Source organism: Vigna umbellata, chromosome 3 (genome assembly GCF_029865625.1).
Source record: "Vigna umbellata cultivar VRB3 chromosome 3, Vumbellata_1.0, whole genome shotgun sequence".
NCBI lineage: Eukaryota > Viridiplantae > Streptophyta > Magnoliopsida > Fabales > Fabaceae > Vigna > Vigna umbellata.
In genome coordinates, this window is record NC_142167.1 from 51,806,444 (window position 1) to 51,822,897 (window position 16,454).

The following is a 16,454-nucleotide window of genomic DNA, read 5'->3' on the forward strand; positions in this document are numbered from 1 at the left end:
CGGGATGACTTTAAAGGTCATCACTCTTCCATCTGCATCGTAAATACACATGAAACAAATACAAGCTAAAAGACAATTAACACTGTAAAAATGAACAATTTGGAAAAGTAGAAATTGGAAATGATAAAACATTCACCTAAAGGCACAACTATCACCATTATACTATGGTCATTTTTGGAGAGAAATCACATTTCAAAATGAAAAAAAAAAAAGAAAAAAGGCAAGTGTCACCGTAATAGAAATGAACATTTTAATAATTTATCTAGTAGTTAATTTTCTTATATAGTTATAGAAATTAAAAATATTTATTTAAGATTTCTTGTAAGATTTTTTATTATTACTTAACCGATAACTAAATCTAATTATAATTGGCTTTAGTAAAATTAATCGTGAAATTAAAAAAATTAATCCAAACTTATAGATTGAATCGAAAATTTGAATCCACGTCAAAGAAAAGAAAACAAAGGTAAGTTGAATAAATTCCTGCGTAATTACACCTATTCATATGACAGTGCCATTAAAAGGGAAAAAAAAGTCACCACTCAAAGCAAAAGCAAAGAGAAAAAAAAAAGCAGAAAACCATAGGAAGAAGACCCTCTTCCCTTCAGCGAATGGGTGGAAGATGGAAAACCTTCTCACTGTTCTATAATCGCTTAACCAGTTCTTCATCATCTTCTTCTTCCTCTTCTTCCAAATCCCACTATCTCTCTTTCAACCGTTCTCTCTCTCTCGCCGCTGCACCTTCCGAAATACCCGACTTTGATCCAATCGGGTTAAGTGCCCCGGACATCGACCCCACGGTCAAAATCCCCGTCAAAGCTTATTTCCTCTCTACCAGGTACCCACTATCCTATCTTATTCAAGTTCGATACTTTCGATGGCCCCTTTTGCTATCTTGTTTTTGTGAAAATGGATCGTTCTCGGACGCTCGTTTATGCGATGTTACTTATTACTTCCGCTACTGTTCCATTTAAGAGGAGAAGACCATGCCGTGTGGGAGTTGAAATTTGTACTTCTTAGTTTTAATCTTTGATTTGGACTTTAGAGTTTTATGATTATTGTTTTTGTTTTAATTCATTTTGATGTGTAAAATTTGCAGCTTACTTTGTTATTTGTATTTAAAAATTTATAGCTTTCGTGTTTCCAGTTGTCCTGTATTTTACTGTAATACTACTGTTTAATGTTAGATTTAGAAGACTCCGTGTGCATTTGTGCGGGGACTGTAGTTTTGATGCATTTATTTATCAGATTGGGATTTTGGAGTGCTTTTTTAGGTTGTTGTATTAAAACAGTAGTTTTAATCCTTGTATATGATTTATAGATTATCAGGTTTTCTGAGAATTTTTTGTTTTTTATTTTACATTGATGCATTCCGTTTTTCCTTGTTTTCTGGGTTTGAATTGAAACCCTTTCCTCTCACATGTCTTTTTGTTGTCCTGTTTTTGTTCTCTACGATTTGGCTGTCTCAGATTCATAATTTTGGCAGTATAAATTTGAAGGGCATCCAGGCTGATAATCACAGAAACATTGTTCCTCCCTCTTCTCGCTCATCTTCAAACTATGTTGCTCTCCGCTTCTGTGACTTTAATTTGAATGCTAAAGTAAGGTTTATTATTATTTTTATTTTTCTCAATAGCTTGTGTTTCTATAGAAATTAGCGTGTCACTAAATAGTTCTTAAATATCTTTATTGAGTCTTTATGTGTCCATCATTTTTAGGATACTTGGTTTATTGTTGAAGCTCCACGTGGAGCTCCATGTGAATGTCAAATGTCCAGACACTAGATTGGGATTATGAGCCATGAGGGTAGTCATTGAAATTATGTGTGCATTTGAAGGTTACGGGAAAGATAAGAGAAAATTCAAGCTACATACTCTGATTTATGTAGCCTGAGCTGCATCATAAATAACGATATTTTGTTTATCGATGATGAGTAAATTAATTCACTGTATCATCAAGGAAAATAATACTCCCGAGTTAAAAGAAGATTCGAGTGTTAATAATGACAAAATCTGTGACTAAATTGTATAGTAACATGACTGATTTAACAAGGTCTGAACAACTTTAGGCGTTTGATTCAGGGACCTGGATTTCACGTGAAAGCAAGCAACTGTCAATACATGGTTGTATATCAGTATGGGTCAGCTGTCTTGTTCAATGTTGAGGATCATGAAGTGGAAGGTTACCTGGAATTAGTTAAGAGGCATGCATCTGGTTTACTTAGAGAGATGAGAAAAGATGGTAAGCTTCTTCAAAGAAACCAATTAGTCATGAAGTTTTTCTGAATCGTGTTGTGTATATAGTTAATATGTTTCTGTTTTTGTGTGATTAGATTATGCAATAAAAGAGAAGCCATTGTTAGTTGAGGACATGCAAGGAGGTCCAGACTACATAGTTCTCAAATCGTTGGATACAGATGGTATCCGCATAATTGGAAGTGTACTGGGACAAAGCATAGCTCTGGATTATTTTGTCTCGCAGGTTAATATTTGGCAAACGCCATCTTATTTGATAGGAAGTTGAGAGTGTATGCAAGGAGGAGGAGAGGTTAGTTAACTGTTAGTTAACAGTTAGAGGGAGTTAGTTGCCTAACTGTGTTAACAGTTAGGAAGAGCGGGAATATACTTTTGTATAAATTGTTGAGATGGGGAGAGGAGAGGGACTTTTGGCAATTGAAGTGTATAAACAGACGGTTAGTCTTGTTGGGGGAGATTAGGCTCTCAGATTACTTCATTCTTGTATTCTTTCTTGGAGATCAATAAAGTCAGAGGTTATACAGAACTTGTGCTCTGTTGCGTGTGTTAGTTGGGTGAGAGATAAGGTTTCTTTATCAGAAACCTATCAATTTGGTCCGACCTGCCGGATCCGAATTGGGTGAGAAGTTACGCGACGTGAGAATGGTGAATGATAACGAGGCAAGATTAGAAGCGATTGAGATAACGGTGGAGGGAATGAAGGCGGAGTCGACGGCGGTACGTCGCGATCTACAACAAATTATGAAAATGCTGGAAAGACAGGGAAATCACGCGGAGAGTAATTCGGAGGATAGCTCCGTGAATGATAACCGACACAGAGGGAATGAGGAAACTCGAGGCGGTGGAAACGGCGAAAGAAGTGGAACGCCAAAGCCTTGGAGGAAAAGGGTTGAGTTACCTACCTTTGACGGGGACGAACCACTCAGTTGGCTCAATCGGGCAGAAAGGTTTTTCGATATACAAAGAGTGACGGACGATGAAGAAAAGGTGGAGGTCGCCTACGTAAGCATGGAGGGCAGCGCGGCGTACTGGTTCACTTTCTGGAAAGCGAAGGCGAGAAACCGAACGTGGAATGGGTTGAAAGAAGCCATGATTAATCGCTTCGGTGGTGGATTCAGGGGGACCGTATTCGAGCGACTGGCTACTCTGCGTCAGGAAGGAACAGTCGAGGAATTCGTGCGTCAATTTGAAGTCTTGATGGGGCAGACAACGGGGATTCCAGAGGAACAGGTGATGGGTTACTTCTTAGCCGGGTTGCGGGAGGACGTGAAGGGTCAGGTGCGGATCCAGAACCCATCGGCGTTGATGGAGGCGATGAGGATTGCGCGCGACGTAGAAGATGCGATGATGAAAGCGCAGGGAAGCCAAGCTAGTGGATCCAAGATGAACCCATTAGGTGTTCGATCAATGGGTATAGTGACGCGATCGGAATCGGCGAAAACAGCGACGAGCCCGTTTGGAAGAACCGAGGGTGGAGGACCGGCGAGGAGAGAGGGAGCGGCGGTTAACACCGCAGCGAGGGGAAGCACGGCGATTGGGGGCGAAGGTCGAGGCCGAATGGTTCGAAACTTACCCTACCCCGAGTTTCTTAAGAGAAAGGAGGAGGGGCGTTGCTTCCGATGTGGCGGGCCGTTTGCACCAGGCCATCGATGCGCCGAGAGGAGCCTACGGGTGTTATTGCTGGCAGAGGACGAAGGCGAAGGGGAAGAGGAAGAGGTAAACGGCGACCAGGAGGAAAAAGTGATGGAGCTGTCCGCGTGCTCGGCAGAGGGGTGGACCAACCCGGGAACCTTGAAGTTGACGGGGAAAATTGGTGAACGGAGGGTGGTGGTGCTCATAGACAGCGGAGCGAGCCACAATTATATCAGTAAGAGAACCACGGAGGAGCTGGGCTTGCCGGTAATTGATACGGTACCATATCCAGTGAGTTTGGGTGACGGATGTCGACGGATCACCCAAGGACGCTGTGAAGGGGTGATTATCCGACTAGAGGGGGTGGATGTGGAGGAAGAATTTCATGTTTTTGAGTTGGGGGGTGTTGACGTTATTCTGGGGGTTGCATGGTTGGCTAAATTGGGAGAAGTTCGGACGAATTGGGGTAGCATGACAATGGAATATATGGTGGGGAATAAACCGATCACGATCAAGGGTGATCCAGCCCTATCGCGCCAGCTGGTGAAAGCCAGATCTTTGTGGAAGCTGGGAGATAACGTTGAGTCAGGAGCATTGGTGTGGGGTCTAAGTGCAATAGAGACAGCTGAAAGCTGTGAGTGGGGAACAGATGTGACAGGCCCGCAGCAGGCTGAACTGGAAAAGCTGCTGCAAACCCACTATCGCTTATTCCAAGATGTGCAGGGGCTGCCTCCAATACGTCACATACAGCACCGAATCAAATTGAAAAATGGTGTAGACCCTATAAATGTGAGGCCATACCGCTATCCTCACATTCTGAAAGGGGAAATCGAAAAACAGGTGGATGATATGTTGAAGGCCGGGATCATACGCCACAGTACGAGTCCGTTTTCCAGCCCAGTCATCCTCGTGAAGAAGAAGGATGGGAGTTGGCGCTTCTGTGTAGATTACAGAGCTCTGAACAAGGCCACTGTATCGGACAGATTTCCTATTCCGGTAATAGAGGAACTGCTGGACGAATTAAGAGGGGCCAAGTACTTCTCAAAGATCGATTTGAAATCTGGGTACCACCAGATCAGGATGGAGGAAGAGGATGTAGCCAAGACCGCTTTCCGCACCCACCTGGGACATTTCGAGTTTCTCGTAATGCCGTTCGGACTTACGAATGCGCCGGCCACTTTTCAGAGTACAATGAACCAGGTGTTACAACCGTATCTTAGGAAATGGGTGCTGGTGTTTTTCGACGATATTCTCGTCTATAGTCCAAACTGGATGGATCATTTAAAGCAGCTGGGTATGGTGCTGCAGCTGCTGGAACGAAATGGGTGGGTGGCCAACCGGAAAAAGTGTGATTTTGGAAGAAGGAAGATATGTTACTTGGGCCATCAAATTTCCGAACAAGGGGTGGAAATGGACGGTGATAAAATTAGAGCGGTGGTTGAATGGGAAGAACCTAGAAACTTAAAAGCGTTGAGAGGGTTCCTGGGGCTCACCGGTTACTATCGGAGGTTCGTAGCGGGCTATGGTAAAATAGCAAAACCATTGACAGAGTTACTCAAAAAGGGAAGATTCACGTGGAATGAGCAGGCGAAGCAAGCTATGGATGCTTTAAAGGCAGCTATCACGTCGGGGCCTGTGTTGGAATTACCTGATTTCAACCAGGAGTTCCATATTGAATGTGATGCCTCAGGAGGAGGAATAGGAGCAGTGCTGACCCAAAACCAGAGGCCCATCGCCTTCTACAGTAAGGCTTTGTCGGAGAACACCTTAAGTAAATCGGTCTACGAGAAGGAGTTAATGGCTTTGGTGTTAGCCATCCAACACTGGAGACCGTACTTGGTGGGAAGAAAATTCACGGTGCACACAGACCAGCGTAGCTTGAAATATTTGTTGGAGCAGAGAATAACTACCCAGAATCAACAAAACTGGTTAGCGAAGTTGATGGGTTATGAATTTGAGATTCTGTATAAGAAGGGTAGTATGAACCAAGCTGCCGACGCTCTTTCGAGGAAGTATGAAGGAGAACGGGAAGAAAGGGAATTGCAAGCTATCTCTAAGCCATTTTGGCCAGACTTCCAAGAGATCTTGAAGGAGGTAGAGGAGGATTCTGAGCTACAGAAGGTGATTGTTGGTCTGACACGTGATCCCAACTCGCATGGGGCGTACACTTTAGAGAACGGAAGATTGCATTATAAAGGCCGACTGGTAATATCTGCAAACTCAACTTGGATCCCTAAGTTACTTGAGGAATTCCATGTGACAAAGACTGGGGGGCATTCGGGAGTCTACAGAACTTATAGAAGGATAGCCCAATCCTTGTATTGGGTGGGTATGAAGAAGGAGATTACAGAATTTGTGGCGAGTTGTGCAGTGTGTCAGCAGCACAAATACGTAACAGCATCACCCCAAGGCTTGTTACAGCCTTTACCAATTCCTCAGGCAGTGTGGGAGGAAATTAGCTTAGACTTCATCGTGAGACTACCTAAGTCACAAGGATATGATGCTATTATGGTGGTGGTTGACCGGCTGAGTAAATATGCTCATTTTTTGGCATTAAAGCATCCGTATTCTGCAAAGACAGTAGCTGATGTATTTGCTAAGGAGGTAATAAGGTTGCATGGGATCCCAGTGTCGGTGGTGAGTGACAGAGATCCCTTATTCTTGAGCATTTTTTGGAGGGAGCTGTTTAAAATGCAAGGGACTAAGCTCAAAATGAGCACATCTTACCATCCGGAAACGGATGGGCAAACGGAGGTTGTGAACCGCATAGTTGAAGGGTACCTGCGGTGTTTTTGTTCTGAACAGCCCAAGAGTTGGTATCCAATGTTACCCTGGGCAGAATTTTGGTACAACACAAGCTACCAAGGGGCAGCAAGATGCACGCCATTTGAGACCGTATATGGAAGGCCCCCTCCCTCTTTCAGTCGGTTTATTCCAGGAGAAACACAGGTTGAAGCTGTAGCACAAGATCTCATGACGCGAGATGAGGCCCTGAAGCAGTTGAAATATCATTTAAGCCGTGCACAGGATTTGATGACACACCAAGCTAATAAAAAGAGAAGAGAAGTGGATATAAAGGTGGGGGATTGGGTATATCTGAAAATAAGGCCCCATAGACAGTCTTCCATGCCGGTGCGACTACATCCCAAGTTGTCAGCTAGATATTTTGGACCTTTCAAAGTATTACAACAGGTGGGCAATGTGGCTTTCAGGCTGGAGCTTCCCGAGGCAGCGCGAATTCACTCGGTGTTCCATGCTTCTCAATTAAAAAAAGCGGTGGGAGATCAAATAGTGGAAAAAGGTTTACCCGAGGAGTTGCAGGCAGCAGGACCTGCTTTTTGGCCAACAAAGGTCCTGGAGCGCAGACAAATACAGCAGGGAGATGAGGTGTGTCAACAGGTGCTGGTAGAGTGGCAGACCGGGGGTGTAGAAGGGGCGACATGGGAAGATTTAGCAACAATAAAGGACCAATTTCCAGAGTTCAACCTTGAGGACAAGGTTGAAAATGGAGGGGAGGGTAATGATAGGAAGTTGAGAGTGTATGCAAGGAGGAGGAGAGGTTAGTTAACTGTTAGTTAACAGTTAGAGGGAGTTAGTTGCCTAACTGTGTTAACAGTTAGGAAGAGCGGGAATATACTTTTGTATAAATTGTTGAGATGGGGAGAGGAGAGGGACTTTTGGCAATTGAAGTGTATAAACAGACGGTTAGTCTTGTTGGGGGAGATTAGGCTCTCAGATTACTTCATTCTTGTATTCTTTCTTGGAGATCAATAAAGTCAGAGGTTATACAGAACTTGTGCTCTGTTGCGTGTGTTAGTTGGGTGAGAGATAAGGTTTCTTTATCAGAAACCTATCATATTTCCTAAAAGACAACCCTTAAAATGTTACCATTGAATATTTGACATTTGTTCTCTCTTATTATCAGGTTGATGGTTTAGTTGAAGAGTTCGCCGGCATAAACCGAGGAATGGAGAAAACTGGAACCTTCACTATGGATAAGAAGAAACTACTTCAGCTTGTTGGGAAGGCTAACTCAAATTTGGCCGATGTGATTCTTAAAGTTGGGCTCTTTGAGAGGTATTTTTGTCCTGTTTTTAGGCTTAGAAAAATATTCATATGCTGATGTAATAATATATTGAAAATTTCTGATTATAGTATATCCCCTAGCCGACCTCACTTAGTTGGAAAATACTTTTGTTGTTGTAGTATCCGAAAAGATTTCAAATATTTGGTTTTTGGAATAATTTCATCATAGTCAACAGTTAGAAGATTTAGTTAATGTTTTATTGTGGATTGATTAATCAGATCCGAAATTGCTTGGAGGGATGCTAAGTATGCTCAAATATATGAGTATCTTAGGGAGGAGTATGAAGTTGCACAACGCTTTGGAAACCTGGATTTCAAATTGAAATTCGTAGAGGTATTTCTACCCATTATTTATATCCATTTGACCCTCTATAAAGTATTAGTCATTTCATCTAAACAATGCATTTGAAAATTGTTAGAATATGAGCCCATGTGATCAACAATAATTTGCTTAAAATTATGCACAAATCTTCAGCTAGATGCACACCATTTTTGCCTGTATATTAAACATTGTATTTGAGGTTAGTTATTATGTTCAAATGATATTGTTGTATTAAGGCTTCTTACGTCGATTTGGTTGTTTGCAGCACAATATTCATTTTCTTCAAGAAGTTCTGCAGAACAGAAAATCAGATTTCTTGGAATGGTGCATTATTGGTTTATTGACTATTGAAAATGTTCTATCATTGTATGAGATTCTTCGAGCTACAAATGCAGTTTCTTAGCAAATAGTAAGAAGCTGAAGCTAGATTAGTTTGTAGTAACAACAATTCTTGCAATTTTTTACCAATGAAAATTTTGGCCTTGGTATTTAACAAATAAATCCAAATATTCAAGACACATTGAACTGTATTATATCTTTTGGAAACTGTGATGAAAAAAAAAGGATGCAGGAGCATCTAGTTCTATCACAGATTGTAGAACTAGTTTTAACGACGTAAGGATCATTAATTATTTGCGTTGTTTTAACGCAAGGAACGTCTGAAAATTTGTGTACTTTTTCAACATTTCCAAGTTAACTCTTAAATGTTTATTATCAAATAAGTTTTGAACATGATTCAAATTGAAGTAGCGGCGCATTATCACTGTCAAATGTAACATTGGATTGAATAAAAAGATGGATTCGACGATTTAATAACTTTCACAAGGCTGACAGTGCACCATGAACCGAACTAACATTTAATTTGATGCACACCCTCCAAAGAAATGCATGGTTTGGAGTTGTATGGCATAACATCATTAGAGTTCCATTGAAGCTAGCAAAAACCAATCACGTTCAATGAGACAATGAATGAGCAGATCTCTAATGGAAAATAACAGAGAAGAGGTTCCTAACTTGTATACCTACAGTGTAAACATTTCCAACAATATGTAGACTACCTATTCCATACCAATAATAGTAATGACATAATAACCAACATTTGTAAACTCAGAATTCTGCTACTCTGACAGCATCACGAGGCGTATCATATGCATCTTTTGGCCTTGACTTCTTCACACCAGCAGTAAACCACACCTTATCAGACTTGTAACCTTCAACTGCCACACTTGTCACCTTCACCCACACAAGAACCTTTGTTTTCATTCCATCTATTGCCGAAAGCTTTCCCCTTGTAAGCACCCCTTTCACTCGGGTTGCGTATCTCACCACAGAAGAGTCCTTGAAACTCACCTCACTTGCAGATGGCAAGTACACAATCAGCTTACCCTTCGTTTCATCAAACTCATAACAGATTATGTTCTGTGGAAATAGCCCTGCAGGCAAATTGTACTCTCGGAGGAGTTCCGGTAGGCCTTTCTGCGGTTTTCCTGAGAAAAAAGGAGGGGAAGGAAAATCACTGATTATTAGAATCAATGAAGTGGTTCATAAATTGCTCAGCAGAAGCATACCTAATTAGACATGTGAAAAAGACACCAGATGGAAAACTTACAATGGTATGTTAGCATTTGAAAAATTGTGATGAACATAATGATTAGAATGCTATAGTGCAAATCGATTGATTCAATGTTTTGGTGCACATTCCTCCTAATTTGTCATAGTGCTATATAACTGTTTATTAAAACAATGAAGAAGATTTATATATTGGAAAATACAAGATTTCCAAATGTGAGAGTAAGCATCTGGTATAGCATCTCTCCAAGTTTATATTGACTAAAATAACTGGGTGAAGTAAATCTTAGTATGCATACATGAACAGCCATGAACATTAAGGGTTAAAACGCGTTAATACCTTTCAGTTTGTTGAAGATCCACTTCGCCTTTTCTTCAACAGTATTTGAGAAGGTCTGCAAAAGATCACAATTTTTTCTTCAGCAAACAAGGCAGTGACATCAAAATCTACAGTAAATTCCAAGGCTAAACACCAATCAAGCACCGAAATCTTTAAACTTTTGAGCTTCATCTCCAACATATATACCCTTTCACACTTTTCCCCATCCTGTCCTTCAAACAAAGCATACAGGAAATAGGTTGAAAAGAAATTTCCCATTCCCAAACCCCGAAAATTTCTCAAAATGAAATAAAAAAGGAAAATCATACCCCATCATACACACATAACCAAAGATACAACTTTTAATGAAGAATCAAGCATCATGGGAATCTATCACACCAAAATGGAGAAAAAAAAATCAATTGACAAAGCTTCTGTTTCAGATCTCTCAAACATCAAAAGGTAACAATGTTAGAACGAAAATAAGAAAAAAATAAAAAACAATGCAATGCAAGAGAAACCCAAAAAGAAAATACTTACAGAAATGTCTCCAGAGATGTTAGAGAACTCCTCCTTGGCCTTCTTGGTGATCCATGAGTTCCCCAACCCCACCTTCAAGCTGCTAACTTTGGTGAGAGCCCTCTCCATTTTTGGGTGTCTTGTTTTAAGCCTCTATTCTCTTCCCTTCCTTCACTTTTTAGAGTGCAATGTAGCCAAGGAGAAGAATCAGTGACTAGCTGGAGTTGGATGGAACACACAACACACCCCAAAGGAAGGAAGAAGGAAAGGCAGTGTGTGTGTGTGTGTGTGTGAAAGTGGGTATCTGAAGCGATGATAAAAGTTTCACCTTTGCATCAGATGACAAGCTGAGCTGGCAAAGGATAATACGACAAAGTACGCTGATGCTGCTCAAAGGGCGCTCCCACCTATCTTTTTCAAGTACAAATTGTTTTTTTTTATTTAAAAATAAAAAACGTAAAATATTATTTGTATTACTTAACAAATTAAGAAAATTTTCCGCAAATGGTGGTACTGTTCTAAATAAATATTAAGAAAAATCAATCCAATAGAACATTGTTTCTGTAATTAACGTTCTTCCCTCTTCAGGTGAGAATTAATTCACTTTTTTTAGAGTTGATATCCCTCTTCTGAATTTGGTGGCATTTTTGTCACCTGATCAGTAAGTAGGAATTTAAATTTGATTTTTTTGAAATTGAATTTTTATATTAGAACAACAACAGCAAAAAAATAATCTCTTTTTCGTTATTAACAACGATTTTTCTTTTTAAAATTTTCAAATCTTGATTTTTAAAAAAACTAAATTTTTAGAAGAGTTTTTGTCACTGAAGTCCAATAAAAGTAAAAGTTCGACTTTCTAAGAATCAGATTTCCATTTTGAATAGGAAAGATGTTTAGTTAAGAAAATAATATTAAACTGATTCTATTTAGTTGTTTTTATTTATTTATTTACAATAGTGTGATTTGCTCAAAATAGGGCATGTTTCCAAGAAAATTAAGTTTCTTCTTAACTTGAAAAAAAAAAGTATCATAGTGTTTTGATTTAATTAGAACTTATATTTTTAACTGGATAAATAGAAATTTTATTTTGTTGAACATGTTCAAATAAAAGTTTGAATCAATTTAGTTTCATTAAGTTTTTTAAAAGTAATTCAGTTTTCAAAATTTTAAAATATAATTTTATTTTCTTACTTATTTTTAAATTAAAATTAATTTTTAAAAAATAATTTTAACTCTTCAAAATTCTATTTAAAGAATATTTTCAAATTTAAAGAAAAAGATTTTCTTTTTTAAACTTTAAAAAACCAAAATTAAATCGCTTTTATCCCAGATTTTATAAAATAAAAACAATTAAAAAAATTAGTGTATAATCTTTGTCTTAATTATATTTCCAGTATTTAAAATTCGGAATAATTTAATTTTAGTCTCTCAAATAAAAAAAGGGTTATTTTAGTCACTATATTTTTCAGAAAAATCCGTTTCAGTTTCTTGAGAAAACAACGTTAACACATACTGTTACTGACCTTCCGAGCATGTTATATATACATTTCCAATAAGCAGGTTACCGTTAATTTTTAAATTATATAAGAGGTACATTTTCTTTTATTTTTTAATTTAAACAATAAAAAAAATAACTCCAATTTTCAATCACCAATAACATATTTAATTCATATATTTTTGCTAAATTTACAATAAAATAATTGAAAATTAAAAATATTCTGAAAACATTTTCAATATTATTTAACCTGTTATGTTTTTAGAATTTATCTGTGCATTTTCTAATTAAACATAAGGAAACCATTAAAACTTAATATAAAATTTATGCATTGTTATTAATTCGCTGCATTATATTTTACTTCTTTGAAGTAAGATGATTAAAGAAATATGTTTTATGTAGCCTTTCATTAGGGAAAATGCCTTTTTTTTTACCCATAGTTAATCATTGGATTAATTAGAAACTAACCCTAAATTTGTTTTTTCAATCACTTTTGACCTTAATGTTTTTACATGGAGGGACCATTAGTAATGTTATGATATAATATCTGAAAATTAAATAATAAGTAAACTAACGTTGAAGCTAATTTGTGATAATAAAAATATGATGGAAAACATATGGTGGGGTCAAGAAATTTGTATTTTCCAGCTCACAAGGCTAATAACACCCACCCTGGCACTATAATAAACCAATTCATTTTCATTCCCAAGTTTCCAATTATTGAGAAGAAAATGGTGATAGACCACAAATCCCAACATCATTTTATAGTTTTCTCCAGCTGTTTGATGATTTTTTTTAGGGTTTTTGTCAAACCTTTTGGACAACTCATTTAAAGCATCTATCTTTCTCTTTTCCATAAAGTGAATTGTAGCATTTTCATTGAAAACAAAAAAAAAACAAAATATTGATAAGTGTATTTCAACCTAATTGCATGTATTTTATGGGTAAAAGGATAAATATTAGATAAATTGAGGAATTTGAATGACTCGAGATTACAATTTGGTGAAAGAGATGATAAAAATATCTATATTTACATAATAAAATTTACAATAAATAGTTGATATTTATTTATTATTTGAAATAGAAATATTTTAATAGTTTTTATAGGTGGAATGTGAATATCATATTATTTTTACATATATTTTTTATATGATAAAAGTTAAAATAAAAATTTATTCTATTTTATTTAATTTAATTTTTTTATAATTTTATTATAAAATATATTTTTTAAATATATGTGAATATCTATGGATGTGTTTTTAAAATCCATAAATATTTTTTAAATAAATATTTAACACGTAACCGTTAGTTACAAGTAATTTTTTTTATTGTGGTTAAACATATTATTTGTCACATAAAAGGTGTGTGATTATTAAGTGAAGCAAAAACTAAGTTAATGACTATTATAACACAGTAAGAAATTAATGGAGTTTGTTCAAGAATCATAAAAAATAATTATTTCTTAAAGATATAAAAGAAAATTTACTATTGAAAAGCTCAAAAGAAGTGAGACAGATAAAAAAAAAACTGAGAAATTACAAAGAAATAACACTTTTATATAAATATATCTGGTTTGAATGATAAGTAGTTGTTAGATAAAATAGAGAATGTATAATATGTAACACCTCTCCATTCTTTTACCTTTTCCTTTTTTCTTTTTCTCTTGTGATTTCATTTATAAGAGCATCCTAAATACCTATATTAAAAAATTCTAAAAATATTTGCATTCTTAGTTTTCAAAAAGCGTAATTTTTTGTTAAACTATTTTCAAAAAATTTGAATAATTATAAATGCAAGCTCTAATACCAACGGTTAGAAATACGCGGAAAGACAGACAAAAAGCAAGAGGGGTGAATTGATTTACTTGATAAAAACAATGTCTTTTAAAAAAGTTTCCCATTTTAAAAATTGATTTTATAAAAAAAATTGATTCTTTATAAATAATAACAGATAAAGATAGAGTGTACGGAAAGATAAATTAGCATAAGAGATTTTATACTAGTTCAGATCAAAAGACCCTACATTCAGTTGTTAATTTCTCCAAAAATGGATTAACTAATCACTAAAAATAACCAATAACTTACAATCACAAATAATAAAGTTTCGGTTAGAAAACACCTCCTTTGACACACGAAGGGTGAACCACTCCTCATTGATACACAAAGGATGAACAACTTTTCAACTTTTCTAGCATTAGCACTCAATCACTTAGATACACTTAGTGAAAGTTCTCCTCCACACTAGGTTTTCCAAAGCCCCTTTTTCACAAACACTCAAAGTTTCTCTAGCACACAACTCAACCTCTGAGTGAAAAGTTATTTTTTGACTAGGTTTAGATTAAATATTTATGCACTCTTATTTTTGAAAATTAGGTTAGAAAAATGAAGTTTTGTAACTATCATTGTGATAATCGATTATCACAAAGACTTTTTTAAAAGTCTGAAATTAATTGTTTAATTAATTATCATTACTGATAATCGATTATCACATACTTTTATGAAATAAATTTTTTCTTAAGTTCTATGCTATTTTACCTAGACTCTTGGTATAATAATTTTAAATAAAATACAAATATTGGAAAACTTTAACAATAAATTTTTATCTTTAATATATATCTTAAATCTAAATATTCTTTAAATCTTTGAGTTCCTTTATCATCATCAAAACTAATTATTAAAGAAGATGATCAACATAAAGGACTTATCACCAATGTTATTCGAACAATCCTCTATTATCATCGAAGACCTTTTAATTAAAGCAAATAAAAGGAATTTATTTCACATTAACCCTGACATTACTTTTTTTTTTATTAATTAGAAAACTTCATATTTCTTAACCTATAGAAAATTCATAACGAGACAATATAACAGTCACATTACTCAATTAACTAAATAAAAAAATTTAAATAAATTGTACTCATTTGAAAAATATAAAAATTTTGAATACTCAATGAACAACTATTTTATTAAAAACTAAATTAAAAATATTCAAATGTATAAGAGATTTAATATTAATTAAGCATATTTATTATTAAATATTATTTTATAAAACAATCACTAGTGCAGCGAGGGGCTTTTACCGCGGTTATTTTTCACTATACGTCGCGGTTTACGAACCGCGGCATATTCAGCCGCGGTAGTAAGTCAGAGACTTTAGGCCGCAGTTATGATCGCGGTATATAGGTTGCGGAATATGCCGCGGTTATCCAAGGAACCGCTGCCTAAATCCTTTTTTTTAAAAAAAAAATTTGTCCACTATATGCCACGGTTGTGGTTACAACCGCGGCATATTCCCCTGCAGTTTTTTAAAATTGCAGGTCTGTTTTTGTGATATCCACTACCACAAAAACAGACCTGCATATAAAAACATGTACACAAATTCAATTTGAACATAACAAACACAAGTTCAAATGTATTTCAACATCAAATAAAGTACAAAGTCTAAGAAAATTCAATCTAATCAAATGCAATGTTTAAATCTAAGAAGAAATCATGTTAAGAATGCAAAAGGGCATAAATACCTGGAACAGGGACGGCGAAAAAGCTTGGTGCAACAAAGGGGAATGGCAGCGGAGAGGAATGACAAGCGTTTCAAACGATTTTGATCGGCTAAAACTGTTTCTTATCGTCAAAAATGGGAAATGACCGAACAATTTTGAGTTTAAACGGTGAAAAAACGAGGGAACTGAGATGGGTGGTCGGCGGGAGAAGAAAACTCGAAGTCCAACGAGCGTCTGCGCGAACAGGACGATACGGTTCCAAAGTTTTATTTTTTAACTCTGACTGGGGAATCTACCGCGGTTCACTACTTAACCGCGGTATAAGATGACATTTTTGAAATTATTTTTAAACTATATGCCGCGGTTCGGCGGGCAACCGCGGTATATTCCTCTAAATATTTCAAATTCATTTTAAATTTATTTCAGGTAGGAGAATAGGTTGCGGTTACTCTGAGAACCGCGACATATACCCCTGTAACTTTTGAAATTCTCTGACTCAGTCAGCCCCTGCAATAAATTGGCAGGGGTATATGCCGCGGTTCTCAGAGAACCGCGGCATATACGCTGTTATTTAATTTTTTTTTCAGACGTGGCGTCAAAGGGGATGGTTGACTGGCGTATATGCCGCGGTTCTCCTCTGAACCGCGGCATATTCCTTCGATTTATTTACAAAACTGCCACCGCGCACCATTATGCTGCGGTTTCTAGTGAACTGTGGCATAATGTGCGCTGTAAAAACCCAATTTTTTACTAGTGAA

The 16,454-nt window shown here is 36.6% G+C and overlaps 2 protein-coding genes across 2 annotated transcripts; one reads left to right on the forward strand and one right to left on the reverse strand.

Annotated features, from left to right (window-relative positions):
- The first annotated feature begins 528 nt into the window (after positions 1-528).
- Positions 529-8,884, forward strand: RRG (sporulation protein (DUF155)). Its single transcript, XM_047299193.2, has 7 exons — positions 529-838; positions 1,487-1,601; positions 2,082-2,241; positions 2,333-2,481; positions 7,813-7,964; positions 8,193-8,307; positions 8,561-8,884. Exons 1-7 carry the CDS (start codon positions 612-614, stop codon positions 8,696-8,698), a joined length of 1,056 nt encoding a protein of 351 aa, XP_047155149.1. The 5' UTR covers positions 529-611; the 3' UTR covers positions 8,699-8,884.
- Positions 8,885-9,078: 194 nt separating this feature from the next.
- Positions 9,079-11,003, reverse strand: LOC124826375 (DUF538 family protein (Protein of unknown function, DUF538)). Its single transcript, XM_047299194.2, has 3 exons — positions 10,724-11,003; positions 10,205-10,259; positions 9,079-9,782 (listed from the first exon to the last, which is right to left on the reverse strand). The coding sequence occupies exons 1-3, from the start codon at positions 10,829-10,831 to the stop codon at positions 9,403-9,405; spliced, it is 543 nt and encodes a 180-aa protein (XP_047155150.1). The 5' UTR covers positions 10,832-11,003; the 3' UTR covers positions 9,079-9,402.
- Positions 11,004-16,454: the final 5,451 nt, after the last annotated feature.